This window comes from Camellia sinensis, chromosome 15 (genome assembly GCF_055761805.1).
Source record: "Camellia sinensis isolate YWXY chromosome 15, ASM5576180v1, whole genome shotgun sequence".
NCBI lineage: Eukaryota > Viridiplantae > Streptophyta > Magnoliopsida > Ericales > Theaceae > Camellia > Camellia sinensis.
In genome coordinates, this window is record NC_138975.1 from 39,387,546 (window position 1) to 39,407,177 (window position 19,632).

Below are 19,632 nucleotides of genomic sequence, written 5' to 3' on the forward strand. Positions count from 1 at the left end.
AAAAGGTGATAGATTGACAAGACAAGACTATGGCAAAATGTATCTAACAAGCTAACCGGTAAGGCACTCCGGCAAGTGATGACATCTGCTAAGGACAAAGCTTCGGTAACTAAGGTGACAATGACCTCGGCTAGGAAGGACAACACTTGACTAAGCTGTGCCACACCTTGGCCTAGATGTGCCACACCTCGGTCTAGGTCACACCACTCCAGGACAAGATCACTTAGGTGCAATGGTAACATCTCGGCCTAGATAATACACATCTCAGCCTTGGTGATGAACACCTCGGCCTAGATAATGACATCTCGGCCAATATGTCAAGGCGAAGGTGGAGGTCAAACAAGGTGGTTCCAAGACAATTCTAGACTGAAGATGACCTCGGCTTGGAATGATCTAGGCGTAACATGACCTAGGCTTGACATGACCTAGGCTCAACATAACTTAGGCTTAACATAGCAGGGAAGGGGCAAAGCATGCAAGCAACACTTAGACATATCACATAAACACAAAGCAAGACAAGATTCATGAATGCAAACTTAACATGGCAAAACATATAAACGCATGCAAGCATGACTAGGACATGAATGTGGGTTGTTACATACTCTTTAATAGATGGAGCACGTGGGGGCCCAAGCTTAGGCCTTGATATAAGTGCGATGAGATTCCCTACAGATATGTTATAAATGCTAAGAAACAACATTCCGTAACGGATATATAAAGTAATCTATCTACATATCCATTTCTTAGATAAAAATGAAATAAAAAAATTAGGAGTCCATTAATATACGATGAAATAAGAGTTAGCAACGTAACTTTATTTTCTTTTTATTGAGTTCTCTAATGAATATGTTAACACCTTTCTTAATTGTAGAAACGAGAGAGAGAGAGAACACTCCTGTTCCCCAATGAGTTTTATCAAAGAATATTATTAAATTTCAAATTCCAAAATTTGTGAAAATCAACAAAAGAAAAATCTTCGAGCGGCTATCTAAAATTTGAAAGTTTAGCTAAAGTTAATTTTTGACTTGTAATTTATTTTAAGTCACATTATTTCTTTACTTTTTTACTCGTTCTTTTAAAAAAAAAAATTAAAAACTCAAATTTTAACCAACTTTTCAAAACAATCCATAATTGTTACTGATTTATTATTATTATTATTTGCGTAGAGTCTTTTTGGGCTCTATCAATAGCATTATCTCATATGTTAGAATTCAATAATAAAAAGAGAAACCACGAACATAAAAATTCATCTTTGGCACCCTTGAGACATTTTTGAATTCAGCATTTCCTGTAGAAGAAAATCGAAAGGCTTATAAACATTGCAAAACAAGTCACGCATTCTTTAGTTACAATTAAACAAGTAATCCAACCTATATGGATTCAGCTGCACACAATTACTTCTTGTACTTTTCTTCCCATAGTTCGAGTTCTAGACTAGATCGGATGAAATGGTGTTCAATTTTAAAGTGGCGAGTTTTGAATTGCTCCAAGAAGATACCCAATTCTCTAGTTTTGTCCACTATCAAATGCTTAATCTGTGAGAAGCACTTTAAAATGTCCCCAATCCCCTATTTTGTCAATCTGTTAAGCCCTGTAACATTGAGTGTTTGTAAGTTGGGACAAACAAACCCTATTTTTCTCAAAAATTCATCATTCAGATGCCTAACATGACTCAATTCCAAAGATATTATTCGATAATTGCTCTCTAATTCCTTGTCAAAATCATCTCCAACTGGTAGCTTTATCTCCTGTAGTTCAATTTCCGAAAGAATAGGGCATTCTTTTGCAAGGATGAAGAAGGTTGTAGCAGTTATGTCTGAACAAAAATCAAGCTTTATGGACACAAGATTAGTTTGATACCGGCATAATTCCCTCACGGAATTGTCATTGAGGAAATTTATGGAAACAAGTTGCAAGTGTTTCAAAGATGGACAAGCACTCAAGAAATTCGAGAGTCCATGGAAGCTTAAACTAGAATCATCGTAGATTAAAATCTTCTCTAATGGAATGCCCGCTGTTGAAATGGAACCAAGAAGACGGTCGTGATCTTCGTATGCATCTATGCGAAGATCGCGTAAAGATTGTGCAAAATTCATGGAATTCTCAAAAGTAAACAAATCATCCGGTAAAGAGTAATAACGTCCTGCTTCAAGAGAAATCAAGTTTTGAATATGGCGCAGAACAAAACAAATGCCATGTTCAGATACATGGTGTTAGAAATGGGCGCCCATGTGGCATGACCCTTTGAATCTTTTGAACCTTATCCAAATGGGTTTTGAATTCAAATTCAAACCTATTTGGATAACCACTCAGGATATATATATATATATATATATATATATATATATATCATATAATTGATATGGATAGATGATATATCTTATATTATCTCATATAACTGATATGGATAAATGAGATAAACATATTATATATCTAATAATATGGGATATGGGTGATTAAGAGAAAAACAACGTATGCTTGAGTTTTTTCCCATATACTGACTCTCTCCCAAAAACCAACGATCAAAAAGCCATTTGCACTGTGATTTGTATGGGTGATATTCACTATTATAATATCACTCCATTGCTGGGTTGACTGATCAAATTCAGGAAGCACGTGATTTACCCACGAGATCCTTCAATTTAGACTCTGTTCTAAAGGTATGACCATAATTTTTCATCCGCTGCGTTATACTTTGTTTTACATTGGTATCAGAGCATGAATGGGTATTTTCATGTTTTCTCTAATCATGTGTATATTTTATATATATATATATATATATGTATGTACACTTTATATACATGAATATTAATAAATGAGGAAGATGTCTTCATTTTTATGTTCATTAATGTCTTTTTTAATACCATAAATGGTTTTATTTTGAAAAGTGGAGTCTGGCAGTACAAAAATCGAACCAGAAAACACCCTCGAAGGCGGAGCATGGGCCTCACGCACCACCTGATGCCCTAGGAGGCTTCTACGTGCCTCCACACACTGCCACGCCCTTGCACGCGCCTCCACGAGCCATCACATGCGCACCAAGACGCCCTCCGCGCCACACATGCGTGCCGCGTGCTGAGCCACGCGCCAAGCCGCGTTCCTAGCCGTGCCGATCCGCATGCGCTGAGCCACGCCGTTTTCCACCGCCGGCTTGGCTGCTGATGCATAAGGCTCTGTTTGTTCTGTTTTAAATTCTGAATCGCGTTAAATGGTCATAATTAATTCGTTATAGCTTTGTTTTAAGCGTGTTTGGTACCGTTAGACTCATAATTAAATTTTTTTATCTTCTGTAAAATTTTGAAAATTTTATGAAAATAAAAAATATTTTTCCTGTGATTATAACTCATTATTTATGCTTTAAAATGCTTCTGGTATTGCATAAATTATTTTCTGGGGTTGAATTTTTTATTGTAGACTTCTGAAATGTTTTACTATTTACTGGAATAATTTTTTTTTTCAGTTTATCAGATTCTGGAATTTGTTTTTATTTCTAATTTAATGTGTGTTTATTAGTTATTTAGAATTCTAGAAAATTTCAAAAAAATTCTAGAAAATTTCAGAATGATGTACTTTTTATTATGGCATAATCTGAATATTAAATACAGCATATTTTTTAGGGTTTATAATATGTTGCAATTAAAGAAGCATGATTAATTGTTATTTGTTTAAATTCCATTATTAATTGTGACATAGCATGAGTTGGTTGTGAATCTACATTATGATGCTATTGTATGGAATTAGAATTTTTTGTCATGTTTTTTAGACATGCCATAATCAATGGGAGGTTGTTCGGTTGAGAGAAATCTTTGTAGATTTACTCCCGAAAATTAATATTTTGCGCATGAATTAAATTAAATTTTGGATAATTGTCACCTGTGGCGCAAAAGATGATTACGAGCATAGCGGATTTTCGATCTTGCGACTTGTGTAATATTGTCACTATTTAATTTAGATTTTTGTGGCAAAATTATATTATGCTAATCAAATTAATCCCATTGCGAATTTCTCTCTAAATTGACTTAGCTTATGGAAGTTAATTGGTTGACCTAGACTTAGTAAAGATGTTCAAATATAAACAATGTAATCCCATTCTTTAGATGAGCAAAAGTTTTGGAGACTTTAGGTCAAGACTTAATTGAGCCAAAGTAAGGAAACATGACTCAAAGTTACCGTGGTTTTGTTGCCTCTTTTGGCATAATAAAAACTAATGTGTGCGCTATAGTTAGCGGCACGCTACGTAGTTTTGGTTGGCGAGTTTTGGAGTTATGAAATTAGTAAGCCCTCAATAGATCTGTATATGATCTTGACTATTGAGCTGCGTGGATTGACTTTGTAATTTGACTTGTAAATAATGTTACATCATTGGATGAAGTAACATTCAAGAGTCACGTCATCCAAGAAATGTGAGCTTAAAAAAATTAGTCATTAAGTGTAAGACGAGTAGCCAGTATGAGCAGTGTTTTGCTCTTTACCCAATTATTGAGAGTGGATGGAGCAAAATTTCATGCACTATAATAGTGTCCGTTGAAATATCATGTGAAGTGAAAAGATTAGTGCTTAGAAGCGGCAAAATCTATTAACACTATGTGAAAAGATTAACGCTTAGAAGCTGCAAAATCTATTAACACTATGTGAAAAGATTAGCGCTTAGAAGCTGCAAAATCTATTAACACTAAGTGAAAAGATTAGCGCTTAGTGGCTGCAAAATCTATTAGCATTGCCAACTTGTCTAAGTCTGGACACTTACTGTTTCCACACTTGAGTGTGAGACATGAGGAGGGGCTTCTTTGTATGATTCCTTAGCTATGCTAACATTTTTGAATAACGTTTACCACTAAGCACAAACGTTACAACATAATAATGAAAAGGTCAAGGCCGACAAGGTTGTTATGACTCTAAGAATTTGACGCATGGCTCGTGAGAGCATTGTGTTGAATTAAACTCTTTAGCCTAATTCGCGCTTAAGTTCCTTCAGGAGCTATCATAGTTGATAGCTTATTCTCTCCTTCTTGTGGATAGTAGAATTAATTGCAAGTAACTATGAAGCGAGAAATAGATATGGCAAGAGGAGTATCGTCATCTTTCAACTCGATGCATTAAAGTGTATGGAGAATAAAATTGACTTGAAGGTGCATGGGATTAGCACTTACTAGTTAAATTTGCGACTTAAGCGCACTTAATATCTCCATGACATCCTTTTATGATCTAGTGAATATGAATTAGTCGCGAGTCATTACCTAGTTAGGCCTAAACCTTTAAAACTTGTCTTCAAAAACTCACACATTAGGATGATTGGAATTAGTTTATGACATTGGTCATGAACCGGTGGCTTATTATACTTAATCACATTAATGAGAAGATGTATGGATGTTTGGAGTAGGCCCTCTTGGGCCCACTAGGTTGTGACATCCTGCTCTCATGTGAATGTGTAACTTTGGCACAAGTAAGTAGGAAAGCCGTAGAAGGTCATTTGTATTGGCGCATTTAGTCCACTATGATATTTGTGACTAGATATGTGTAAGGGTATGATAGCTAAGCCTCAATCTCGACACATTTATAGATTATGATACGCATTTGAGTCAAGACTATTTGATCTCCCATAAGTCAAAAGTTTTGGGATGATTTTTGACATTGCACATATGACGTTAAGATCAATTAGATAACAGTTTTTGTGTTTTTAGTTTTGACCAAGGTGGCGAGTATCTATTTGAGTTATTTTAGAAAACTCAGTGAAGAGAAATGGATGCTTAGAAAATTGATTATTCCTAATACTCAACAACACAATGGTGTAGTAGAGATAAAGAATTAAGTATTGTTAATGTTAGATGGATGATGGCGCAAAATGTTTCCCAATTGGGATGTAACGCCCTCAAAATAAGACAAGCATTTACATATAAACTAACCACATTCCTTTATTTCATTGAGTTTCATTACATAAGTATTACATGTTAACATCAAAACAAAATGCCCTACGGGCTTACAGCTTTCCAAGTTAACACTTGGTTTCAACAAAAGAGTACTAACTCGTTTACACATTAAGCCCTTGGCTTGAAGTTACATGTAATACATCAAAAGTAAAACAACTACACTATGTCCGCCTCTAGCCTTCCAAGCTATGTCCTTGGAGGTGGCATGCTTCCTGTACCTGAAAATGATATTCCCATATAGGGTGAGCCACAGCCCAGTAGAAATACACTAAACCAACCATGGACAATGACTAAAACATTAGCAATTGATAGTTGGTCAACACTGATACAATCACATAAATTACATATTTATGTCAACGACTTACAAGTCCCAATTACTTTTCATTTTCCCTTTTTCAACAGATAAGCATGCTAGCTCTATCATCATTTCCACAGATATGTATAAAAACTATATCTCACATTCAGATAAGCATAAAAGCTATACCCACATTCTCAACAGATATGTATATCAACAATATCCACAGATAAGCATACAAGCTGTATCCACACTCTACAACAGATATGTATATCAACAATATCCACAGATAAGCATACAAGCTATATCCACACTTCACAAAGATAAGCATATGAGCTCTATCTTCACTTCTCTAGACAAGCATATGAGCTCTGTCTACGGAGTTCATCCCCTATCTCCTCCCAATACCTATCCGGTTTAGAGGTACATCCCCTATCTTCCCCTAAACCGCGGAGTACATCCCCTATCTCCTCCTCTACACATAACGTATATAAACACATTGGTTCTATATACAATCACACAATACACACAATTAATGTATTCTATCAACCGTCAAGTTCCATGACACGTTCCATTGATTAGTTTCCGTTTACCTAATCATCATGCATTGTCTACAACAATCTCGACTATCCTCCACCGATAGCCCAAAGCAGTTATTTCTAAAACAGAAAATAAATGCACAAATGGATATTCAATCAACATTTCATTTCCTCATTTCTCACCAATTAATTATCCCAATTAATTAAACAATGTAATTAGGCCATTTTCCATAATTACCATTTCAACCCTTAGGTCCCATTTTCATCAATGATTCAACAATCATTCTATTTTTCTATGCCAAACATGCATCTAGGTTTATTATGAATAAAACCCCAACTTTTGTAAAATTACACAAAAGCCCCAAACTTTCACAAATTTACCAAACCAAGCCCAACATCTCAAAATACCAAAATTTAAAGACAAAACCCATAGAGAGGAGTAGGTTATCCCTACCTCAATTTCGGAGTCCCAAAGGAGAAGACGACAAAACCCAACGTGCTCCAAAACCCGAGATTTTCAGATTAAAATGAAGCCCTCGACGATCAACAACCTTTTTGTAAAGGCCAAAGGTGAGTAAATCACTCCTACTAGATCAAAACCTAGAGAGAAGGTAGAGTCTAGAGTGAGAGGCTCAACAATGGTGATTTTGGAAAAGTAAGAGAGAGAAGAGAAAGTGAAAAAGTGATTTGAAAAGTCACAATTTCGGGATTTAAACCCAGTCTTCCGCTCGAGCGTAAAACACCCCGCTCGAGCGGCCACTCACAGACTTCCGCTCGAGCGGCCAACCTCCCGCTCGAGCGCAGAATGCACTCGCCCAGCACTTTTGCAGAACCAGGCCTCCGCTCGAGCTCCCAACCCTACGCTCGAGCTCACAACACTGCACAACAAGATACTGGATGGATGTAATCTACGCTCGAGCGCCAACACCTCCGCTCGAGCGTACAGGCCAAAAATCTGGGCAACTAGTTTTGGTTTCTAAACTCAACCAACCTGTAACAAACCCGCTCAACACATCCTATAACTCAAATACAAAGTAAGAAAGGATGTAAACAAGATAATAAACAACTACCAACATCCACGGACACATGTCCGGATCACTATACAACAAGGGTAAACCTGGGATCGCTATAACCTCCCCCCCTTAAAGAATTTCGTCCCCGAAATTAAACACAAGTTTTCAAAAACAAGTTTTCCTCCATTTTAAACAATGTTACATTTTAACATTCAACAATTCGACCCATTACCGGTCATCCCATCCCTTTAACAAGAGACATATCACAATATGTAAACAACATATGTATTTTCAACATGCATCAACATTATGCACTATCCTTCCAATTTCAACAATATATTTAACGCATATAATGTCACTTTCAACTTCCATAAGAGGCAAGTTCCAAAACATACTTCCAATAACCAAAACATTTTCAATGTTTCACAACTTAAGACATATATCCAAGCTCTTAAGTTCAACAAAATGTAAAATTTAAATATAAGATTACATAACAACAAACAAGTCCGGATATTTCTCTCGGACTTCCAATTCACGTTCCCAAGTGGCTTCCTCCACTCCGTGATGTTTCCACAAGACTCTCACCAAAGGAATGGTCTTGCCACGCAGGACCTGATCCCGCCTATCCAAGACCCGAACCGGTCTCTCCTCATACGAGGCATCCTCATCTACCTCTAAATCAGTCCAATCCAACACATGTGATGGATCTGGCTCATACTTCCGAAGCATACTCACATGAAACACATCATGCACTCCGGACAACTGCGGCGGTAAGGCTAACCGATAAGCAACCTCACCTATCCTCTCAAGGATCTCAAAAGGACCTATAAACCGAGGGGATAACTTCCCACTCTTCCCAAACCTCATCAGGCCTCGCCTAGGTGATATCTTCAGAAAGACATGATCACCTACCTCAAACGCCAAAGGCCTCCTCCTACGGTCGGCATAACTCTTTTGTCGACTCTGGGCTGTAACAAGCCTCCTACGGATAAGCTCAACTTTCTCCGTTGTCTCCCTAACCAACTCCGGACCCAACAAAGGTGCATCACCCACCTCGGCCCAACAAACTGGAGACCTACACGGTCGGCCATACAAGGCCTCAAACGGTGCCATACCGATGCTAGACTGAAAACTGTTGTTGTAGGCAAACTCTACCAATGGCAAGTGCCTCTCCCACGTCCCACTGAAGTCCAGGACACAACCCCGAAGCATATCCTCGAGGATCTGAATAGTACGTTCGGACTGTCCGTCAGTCTGAGGATGATAAGCCGTACTAAAGGTCAACTTAGTGCCCAAGGCACTCTGCAAACTCTGCCACAACCTAGCAGTAAAACGAGGATCTCTATCTGAGACGATCGTCACTGGGACCCCGTGCAATCTCACTACGTCCCGAATATACAAATCGGCAAGATGATCTACCGAATCTCTCACGCGCATAGGAATAAAGTGCGCCGACTTAGTCAACCGGTCTACAACCACCCAAATAGCATCACTACCCCGCTGAGTCTTCGGAAGACCTACAACGAAGTCCATAGTGACATGCTCCCACTTCCACTCGGCAATAGGCAAGGGTTGCAACAAACCCGCTGGCCTCTGATGCTCGGCCTTCACTTGCTGGCAAGTAAGGCACTTCGATACGAAAACAGCCACATCTCTTTTCATACCCCGCCACCAAAACTGGCGACCCAAATCCTGATACATCTTAGTACCTCCCGGATGCACCGCAAGGCGCGAATGGTGAAACTCTCGGAGTACTTCCTCACGGCAAGCCTCCGGTACAAACAAACGGTCTCGGTATCTCACACTCAGGTCGGGATACACCGTCAAACCCTTCTCAACTTTCCCACTGGAGATCTTCTCTCGGAGGGATTCTACCTCAAGGTCACCTCTCTGTGCCTCTAACACTCTAGTCACAAGTGTAGGCTGCACCACGACAGAAAACAAGGCCGCAGCCTCAACAGATTCGCCCAGTAGCAAATCAAACTCGCCAAGTGCTCCCAACATCACCCATTCCCGGATGGCTATACAAGCTACATCACTAATGGTTTTCCTACTAAGGGCATTGGCCACAACATTGGCCTTTCCCGGATGATAATGCAACTCAAAATCATAATCCTCGATGAACTCCATCCATCTCCTCTGCCTCAGATTCAAGTCTCTCTGTGTAAACAGATACTTCAAACTCTTGTGATCCGAGAATACCTCGAACCTCTCACCATAAAGGTAGTGCCTCCAGATTTTCAAGGCAAAGATCACAGCTGCTAACTCTAGGTCGTGTGTGGGGTAATTCTTCTCGTGTATTTTCAACTGGCGTGAGCCATAAGCTACCACTTTCCCCTCTTGCATCAACACACAACCCAAACCCTCTCGTGAAGCATCACAATAAACCGCATAACCCAACCCTCTCTCCGGAATAATCAACACCGGAGCGGTGGTCAATCTAATTTTCAACTCTTGGAACGACTTTTCACAAGTCTCACTCCACACAAACTTGACTCCCTTCCGAGTCAGTCTAGTCAACGGTGACGCTAACCTGGAGAAATCTTTCACAAACCGACGGTAATACCCAGCTAATCCCAAAAAACTGCGGATCTCAAACACACTCTTAGGCTGTGCCCAATCTTGCACTGCCTCAACCTTGGATGTATCAACAGACACCCCTTCCCCGGATATCACGTGGCCTAAGAATTTGACTTCCCTCAGCCATAACTCACACTTCCCAAACTTGGCATACAGCCTATGGGCTCTAAGTAACTCAAGTACCACTCTCAAGTGTGCCTCGTGCTCCTCCTCAGAAGACGAATAGATAAGGATATCGTCCACGAAAACAACCACAAATCGGTCTAAGAACTCCCGGAAAATCCGGTTCATCAAGTCCATAAAGACTGCCGGTGCATTGGTAAGTCCGAATGGCATCACCAAAAACTCGTAATGGCCATACCGCGTACGGAATGCCGTCTTAGGAATATCTTCCTCCCTGACCCTCAACTGATGGTAACCCGATCTCAAGTCTATCTTAGAGAAACAACGGGAACCCTTCAACTGGTCAAACAAATCATCTATACGGGGCATAGGATACTTATTCTTAACCGTAGCCCGATTCAACTTCCGGTAGTCTATACACAATCTCAAGGCACCATCTTTCTTTTTAACAAAGAGGGCCGGTGCTCCCCACGGTGAAACACTAGGGCGAACAAAGCCCTTATCTAGCAATTCCTGGAGCTGAACTTTCAACTCAACCAACTCTGCTGGAGCAAAACGGTAAGGTGCCATAGAAATCGGCGCCGTACCAGGCACTAAATCAATAGAGAACTCCATCTCTCGGTGAGGTGGCAAACTAACAAGATCTTCGGGAAAGACATCCGAATACTCACAAACCACCCTCGGTAATACATGCTGGGTCTCACCACGCTCACCACTCTCAAAGCTAGCAAGTAGACTACTAAGCTCACTTCGCCCTCGCGAATCATACCCCGGTGGCAAAACACTACCAACCCGGTCTCCCAAGAAATGGAACCACTCCCCGCTCAAGGTACACAATGTAACCCTCTGGCGGTAGCAATCAATAACAGCCCGGTATGACGATAACCAGTCCATACCCAAAATAACATCAAAACCCTTCATGGGCATGACAACAAACGGAAAAGGAAGCCTATAGTCGGCGACCTCTATATCACATCCTCTAACACCCTGTTTCAGAATCAACTCACCACCCAAAGGCGATACCACACAAATAGGAGATGCTAACTGTGCTAACTCCAATTCCAAAACAGATGCAAATGCAGCAGATACAAAAGAATGAGATGCACCCGTGTCTATCAACACATTAGCAACTGAGTTGCAAAACAGAAAAGTACCTCTTACTACTGATGGAGCCGGTACTAAATCCTGCGCGGTAACAGCATACACGCGCCCCGTAGGCCCCTGGTCTACCTGCTCACCTCTCGGAGCAAAAGACTGCTGCACAGACTGGGATGACGAAGCTCCCGGATTGGCCCTCGAGGCCTGCACAGACTGAGCTGGCTGAAAACCCTGCGTCTGCCTAGAACCAGACGCTCCCGAAGTGGCACTCAACTGTGGGCAAAACCTCTTCATGTGCCCAGGTTGTCCACACTGATAGCAAGTCAAGAGCTGCCCCCTGCCCAAACTCTGACTCTGCGGTCTAGCTGAAGAAGAAGCCGCTTTCTGACCCCCACCCTTCTGCGGGCAAACAGATACCTTGTGACCCAACTGGCCACACTTGTAACAGGTGAAATCCCCCTGACCACCTCTCCCGGAGCCTGCACTCGGCACTGGGAAGGTCGATCTAGCAACACCACCCTGCGACTGCTGAGGGTTATAACCCTTCTGTCTCCTGCCATCACTCTAACTATCCTGGCTCCTCTTGGAGCCTCTCTGACCCTCATCCTCCTCCTGCATCATAAGCTCCATATGAGCTGCAGCGTCCACTAGGTGTCTATACTCTCGAATATAAGACCCACCAATTCTCAACTTGAGGCCCCGCCTCAACTTCCGCTCAAACTCATAGCAACGGCGTTCCTCAGACGCCACCAGTTCAGGTGCAAACCTAGACAGACTGGTAAAAGTAGCCTCAAACTCGGCCACTGACAAGCCCTGCTGATTAAGCCGGCTAAACTGATCCCTCAGCTTCTCCCTAGCTGCTGCTGATAAAAACCTCTCCTGAAAAGCATTCACAAACGCCTCCCAAGTACCACCAACACGAGCTTTCTCGTACTTCCACCATTGACCCGCATCTCCCTTCAGTTGGAAGGATGCCAAGGTCACTTTCAGTGCTCCGTCCTCAATGCCAAGCATCTCAAACGTCTTCGTTGTCTGTTCGAGCCATTCATCTGCCTTAAGCGGCTCTTTAGGATCCCCGATAAACTCGTCCGGATTACACCGGAAGAACTCCCTCTTCAAGAAGGAAGGTCCTGTCTCAGTTGCCTGATTCCCAGCTCTAAGAATACCCAAAGCTCCTGCTATCTCTCTGGCCAAGGCACCCATAGCCTGCTGACCTACTGGCTCTGCCACATTGGCCTGCCCAACTCCCTCCTGCACTGCCGGAATCTCACCCTGTAACGGTACTTCCTGCCTCGCAGGTCTACCACGCCTAGCACCTCTTCCTCGTCCTGACATCCTAATAAAGGCAACACAGAACGTTAGCACATTCATAAATGTGCCGAAACTAAACACTCACGTCCTAATGCCTGGACAACTGTAATTCACTCCACATAAGCACATAAACACATAAGCACTTACGAATTTCATTTCCGGATAATAATAGTCCCGAGGCGTTACTAGAGTTCCGGTTAGAAACAGCATTGATCAAGTGCTTTTCCAACAAGACTCCCAGAAACTCAAGGATCCAATCAATATCCCAGAAATTAAATCCCATACACACATAGTCACATAAACATGTTATCACTTAAGCACATAACATATGATACCACATTTAAGTCTCTATCAAGCGAGACAAACCCATTGTGATACTAATCACTTCCCACGTACCCAAAGTATTCGAACCCGGTACGCTCTGATACCAAGTTGTAACGCCCTCAAAATAAGACAAGCATTTACATATAAACTAACCACATTCCTTTATTTCATTGAGTTTCATTACATAAGTATTACATGTTAACATCAAAACAAAATGCCCTACGGGCTTACAGCTTTCCAAGTTAACACTTGGTTTCAACAAAAGAGTACTAACTCGTTTACACATTAAGCCCTTGGCTTGAAGTTACATGTAATACATCAAAAGTAAAACAACTACACTATGTCCGCCTCTAACCTTCCAAGCTATGTCCTTGGAGGTGGCATGCTTCCTGTACCTGAAAATGATATTCCCATATAGGGTGAGCCACAGCCCAGTAGAAATACACTAAACCAACCATGGACAATGACTAAAACATTAGCAATTGATAGTTGGTCAACACTGATACAATCACATAAATTACATATTTATGTCAACGACTTACAAGTCCCAATTACTTTTCATTTTCCCTTTTTCAACAGATAAGCATGCTAGCTCTATCATCATTTCCACAGATATGTATAAAAACTATATCTCACATTCAGATAAGCATAAAAGCTATACCCACATTCTCAACAGATATGTATATCAACAATATCCACAGATAAGCATACAAGCTGTATCCACACTCTACAACAGATATGTATATCAACAATATCCACAGATAAGCATACAAGCTATATCCACACTTCACAAAGATAAGCATATGAGCTCTATCTTCACTTCTCTAGACAAGCATATGAGCTCTGTCTACGGAGTTCATCCCCTATCTCCTCCCAATACCTATCCGGTTTAGAGGTACATCCCCTATCTTCCCCTAAACCGCGGAGTACATCCCCTATCTCCTCCTCTACACATAACGTATATAAACACATTGGTTCTATATACAATCACACAATACACACAATTAATGTATTCTATCAACCGTCAAGTTCCATGACACGTTCCATTGATTAGTTTCCGTTTACCTAATCATCATGCATTGTCTACAACAATCTCGACTATCCTCCACCGATAGCCCAAAGCAGTTATTTCTAAAACAGAAAATAAATGCACAAATGGATATTCAATCAACATTTCATTTCCTCATTTCTCACCAATTAATTATCCCAATTAATTAAACAATGTAATTAGGCCATTTTCCATAATTACCATTTCAACCCTTAGGTCCCATTTTCATCAATGATTCAACAATCATTCTATTTTTCTATGCCAAACATGCATCTAGGTTTATTATGAATAAAACCCCAACTTTTGTAAAATTACACAAAAGCCCCAAACTTTCACAAATTTACCAAACCAAGCCCAACATCTCAAAATACCAAAATTTAAAGACAAAACCCATAGAGAGGAGTAGGTTATCCCTACCTCAATTTCGGAGTCCCAAAGGAGAAGACGACAAAACCCAACGTGCTCCAAAACCCGAGATTTTCAGATTAAAATGAAGCCCTCGACGATCAACAACCTTTTTGTAAAGGCCAAAGGTGAGTAAATCACTCCTACTAGATCAAAACCTAGAGAGAAGGTAGAGTCTAGAGTGAGAGGCTCAACAATGGTGATTTTGGAAAAGTAAGAGAGAGAAGAGAAAGTGAAAAAGTGATTTGAAAAGTCACAATTTCGGGATTTAAACCCAGTCTTCCGCTCGAGCGTAAAACACCCCGCTCGAGCGGCCACTCACAGACTTCCGCTCGAGCGGCCAACCTCCCGCTCGAGCGCAGAATGCACTCGCCCAGCACTTTTGCAGAACCAGGCCTCCGCTCGAGCTCCCAACCCTACGCTCGAGCTCACAACACTGCACAACAAGATACTGGATGGATGTAATCTACGCTCGAGCGCCAACACCTCCGCTCGAGCGTACAGGCCAAAAATCTGGGCAACTAGTTTTGGTTTCTAAACTCAACCAACCTGTAACAAACCCGCTCAACACATCCTATAACTCAAATACAAAGTAAGAAAGGATGTAAACAAGATAATAAACAACTACCAACATCCACGGACACATGTCCGGATCACTATACAACAAGGGTAAACCTGGGATCGCTATATGGGAATTGCACTTTAGTTTGTTGCTTATATCCCTAACTAAATGCCCTTCATATCAGTTTTTACACTCCATTTTGAGTAATGGGTTAGCAGAGAGCCATCTATGGCCGATCTGTAACCGTTAAGCAGCTTATCTTTATTTTACTTCTCATAAGGTTGCGAAGTTAAGACCTAGGGTTCAATAGCGCATTATTGTATGCTGTCTTGTAAACACATAGGGTCATATGGCGCATTATTATATGCGGTCATGTAAACCCTTTGGGTCAAGTGTATATAGGTAAGCAGCTTTGTGGTAGTGTAACTAAGTCACATAAAGTTTTCTTAGTAAAGGTGACGTGAATAGAGTTTTGGAACTCTATAAGATAGAGAATTCTAAGCATAGCGCTTTTATGTAGCCTAGTTGAGAATGGAAAGAAATTTCCAATATCCTAGGGACAGTGGGAGCGATGTGCCTACTAATGGATTACTCCATTAGAGAAGAATACTCTACATTCTTAGTTGCGTGGTAGCGAATGTGAAATTTTTTCACGTCATCATTGGGTGATTGAGAGGGAAACATTCATGATTGCTTCGCAAGATGATAAAGAGCCTAGGATAATGCCAAAGGCTCTAGTCCCCTGTTTTTAGAAAGTGGATTAATGTTGCACAGTTTAAGACAAAGTCTTTGAGGATTAACCATTTCTATAATTTGGTTGACTTTCCATTATGACGCGAAACTGTTCTAAAGTTATGCGTAATTTGGATAGTCATTGTTGAGGCATAAGGCTTGCTAGATACCGAAAAGTCGCACCATTGAGGAAAGTGTAGACCATGAGAAGACTTCCTCCTGGGGAGTGAGGTTATTTCGACTTAGGCTATGATTGACATAAGTTCGGAACATTGATTTGTGGACATTGTGACCCAACTTTCTTGTTAGAGAATTGGATAAGTAGATCCGTAGGGATTTACCTTCTGCTTTTATGGTGAAAAGTTAGGAGCGCAAAAAGGTTGCTAGTTCCAATAAATCTTTTATAGCCAAAAACAGTTATCCAAATAGTGGTTCTTAGATTTCGTCAAGCCATGATAGGCCAACGATGATCGATGAAGACCACTGAGGCATGATCAATGGTCCAAAAGAAGTTTTTCAATACTTAGTCATTATAAGCCAAGAATTTATAAGGTTGTCACCACCTAGGGTGGGCAGTCCGCTGTTTTAGATATGATGGACATGGGCGATGTAATTTATATGCTCGGATGTATGATCTTTAGGGATTGCTTTGGGAGAATTCATGTTTTGTCTTCGATGACTTACATAAAGAATATCCTAGAATGATTCTAGATGCAAAATTGCAAATCCATTGACTTACCTATCGGTAAAAGCCAGAGCCTTAGCTATTGAGTGAATCCTCGGATTGTCTTTGGGAGAAATAGATGACCTATATTCCTTGATCTTTTCTTTGTTGTGGGAGCCTAAAGTACGCTATGTGGGCGTATTCGGCATGATAAGTGTTATCTTTGGTAAATAGTCAATTGAGTTGTTTAGACATTGACCATGCTCATTAGATTGTGGATAAAATGCTTTACTAGTAGTATATTAATTTGCTCATTGTAAGATTCAATGCGCTAGTTGGGCGCATCAAGAATGAACGCAAATTGGTCACCAAAATATCTTTAGAGAGGTTATTGCGCAAGAGGTAGTGATCTTAAATCACTTCATGTGAGGTGCACATGGTGGATTCCGTTGTATATACTTATCGCAAGAGGTGCTAATAAGGCTTATGTTTGGAATCTAGAATTGTGATCTTGAATCACATCATGTGAGGCGCACATGGTGGATTCCAATGTATATACTTATCGCAAGAGGTGCTGATAAGGCTTATGTTTGGAATCTAGAATTGCGCAAGCTGTGGTCAATTTCTTTTTAAAATCGATCACTTATTTTGAGATGATGGGATGTTGACACTATTATGGTTTGTGTCATAATGATTAGCAGATGATGATGTCAGCAGGCAAGATTGGCTCTCTCACACGAGCAATCGCCCTTGGCGCTTGGGAGCGAGCAAGGATGAGACTAGTGGTTTATTTTTATTTGGAGCCAAGAGAGGCTTAAATAATCCACTATGTATGTCACCTTGGTTACAACCAAGATGAGGTCGCGTTAAGGACCAAACATGGATGTTAGTACCCACTTTCCATGTTGTGCCTGTTATGATTAGCCAGATGCGAGATCTCATTTGGCGCCTGGAAGACGAGCAAATAGAGAATTCGGGTTAGGCGCTAGAAAGCGACTAGACTAATATCTATACGGTGTATCGAGGATGACGTCACTCTTTTGGAAGAGTTACTCCGCCGTAACATGTATTTATACTATATGTGCTTGGCAACTGAGTAATGAGGTGAGAGAATGGATCCTTGTTTCGTCACCGTGTGAGTCTTACGTGTCATTATTGATATGACTTTCATTTATGTACCATTTTGTGACTTTTGACTATGTCATAAGGTAAGGGGTTGATGTTCTGCTACTTTGGTATATTGCCTGCGGTCATGTATGATTCGGCCTTAAGGGACATCACTAGGAAAGCGGTCAATCCTAAACTAAATGGCATGAGGGCAAAGGGAAGATCATCTAGTATTACACCACTATTGTATATTCACTGTCGGCAACTCATATCGCTCTGTATGAGAAGCGGATTGAGTGTGAATATATTGCAAGAATTAAGAGGGTCAAACATGCTCTTTTTGAGGGATTAGAGATGTTTTTTGGTCCGGTGTAATTAGATGGGTTTGGGGTATATGAGACACTATTTCTGTTCTTTTTGGGTTGATGTCTCTATGCTGGCTCATTTTGAGTTTCTAGTATAGAGCTCCCACATGCAGGTGTTCTCAGCGGTCGCACGGTGGATTGGCTAGTATGAGATTGTTCATTTTTGGGGAGATTGAGATAGAGATGTGGCAGTGTCATGCCAACTCATGTGTGAGTGAGAGATGTTAGAAATGGGCGCCCATGTGGCATGACCCTTTGAATCTTTTGAACCTTATCCAAATGGGTTTTGAATTCAAATTCAAACCTATTTGGATAACCACTCAGGATATATATATCTATCATATAATTGATATGGATAGATGATATATCTTATATTATCTCATATAACTGATATGGATAAATGAGATAAACATATTATATATCTGATAATATGGGATATGGGTGATTAAGAGAAAAACGTATGTTTGAGTTTTTTCCTATATACTGACTCTCCCCCAAAAACCAACGATCAAAAAGCCATATGCACTGTGATTTGTGTGGGTGATATTCACTATTGTAATATCACTCCATTGCTGGGTTGACTGATCAAATTCAAGAAGCACGTGATTTACCCACAAGATCCTTCAATTCAGACTCTGTTCTAAAGGTATGACCATAATTTTTCATCCGCTGTGTTATACTTTGTTTTACACATGGCAATAAGAACCTCGAATTACATTCAAAAGCTCACAATTTGATAACAAAGCAATGAGAGATCGATCAGAACAACCAAGTTGCCCTGTTATATCAATTTTACGCAACCTTGGAAGCTTACGTGAGATTACCTCGATCCCAACATTGGTTACAATGTACTTAGCGCTCTTAGAATTGGAACCTCGTTGATAATAAGAAGGGATGCTAGAATGCTGAATATCGAGCTTTTCAAGCCACGGCAAAGCATCAGCTATAGCAACAAGGTGGTGATTTCGAAAAACTTTGAGGTAACAACATCTTAAAATCTTCAAGTTGTTCATGGTCGAACCCAGTTTCTTAAAAGTTTTGGCGAATGGGGGTTTTTGTAATCGTCGGAGAGAGAGAGAGAGATTGAAGATCCAACCCGGAAGAAGCGATTCTTCGAATGGGGTAATTAACATCGGCTTTGTCACCGAAGATGGGATCATAAAGCTCAATCTCACGGAGGTTTGTGAATCGTTTAAGGGCTCTGAATAATCCCTCGCAGTTATTGCTGTAGAAGGATCTGTTGGAGGCCTCTAATTTTTGTCGAAGTCGATCGGTGATTAAGAGGAATTGCTTATAGATTGCAAGGCGTTGAAGTCATTGATTGCTAATCGATTCAGAATCAATTCCCAGTAGTCTTCGGAGAGTTCCTTACATACCAATTTCCTGATTTCGTTTCAAGAAACAGAGAGAAACGAAAAAAAGATGATTTGACTAGAGAGGTGAACATGAGAGAGGAGAAGTGAACCCTGGCTTGAAAGAAAGTTCTACATCAGTATCTTTCTTGGGAAGGTGTGTATATATATCCCTCCCACCACCCAA

At 40.6% G+C, this 19,632-nt stretch overlaps 1 protein-coding gene across 1 annotated transcript; it reads right to left on the minus strand.

The window, feature by feature from the left end:
- Positions 1 to 1,568: 1,568 nt before the first annotated feature.
- LOC114314504 (uncharacterized) lies at positions 1,569 to 19,106 on the minus strand. Its single transcript, XM_082908184.1, has 2 exons — positions 18,800 to 19,106; positions 1,569 to 2,143 (listed from the first exon to the last, which is right to left on the minus strand). The coding sequence occupies exons 1-2, from the start codon at positions 19,104 to 19,106 to the stop codon at positions 1,569 to 1,571; spliced, it is 882 nt and encodes a 293-aa protein (XP_082764310.1).
- Between the last annotated feature and the right edge of the window lie 526 nt (positions 19,107 to 19,632).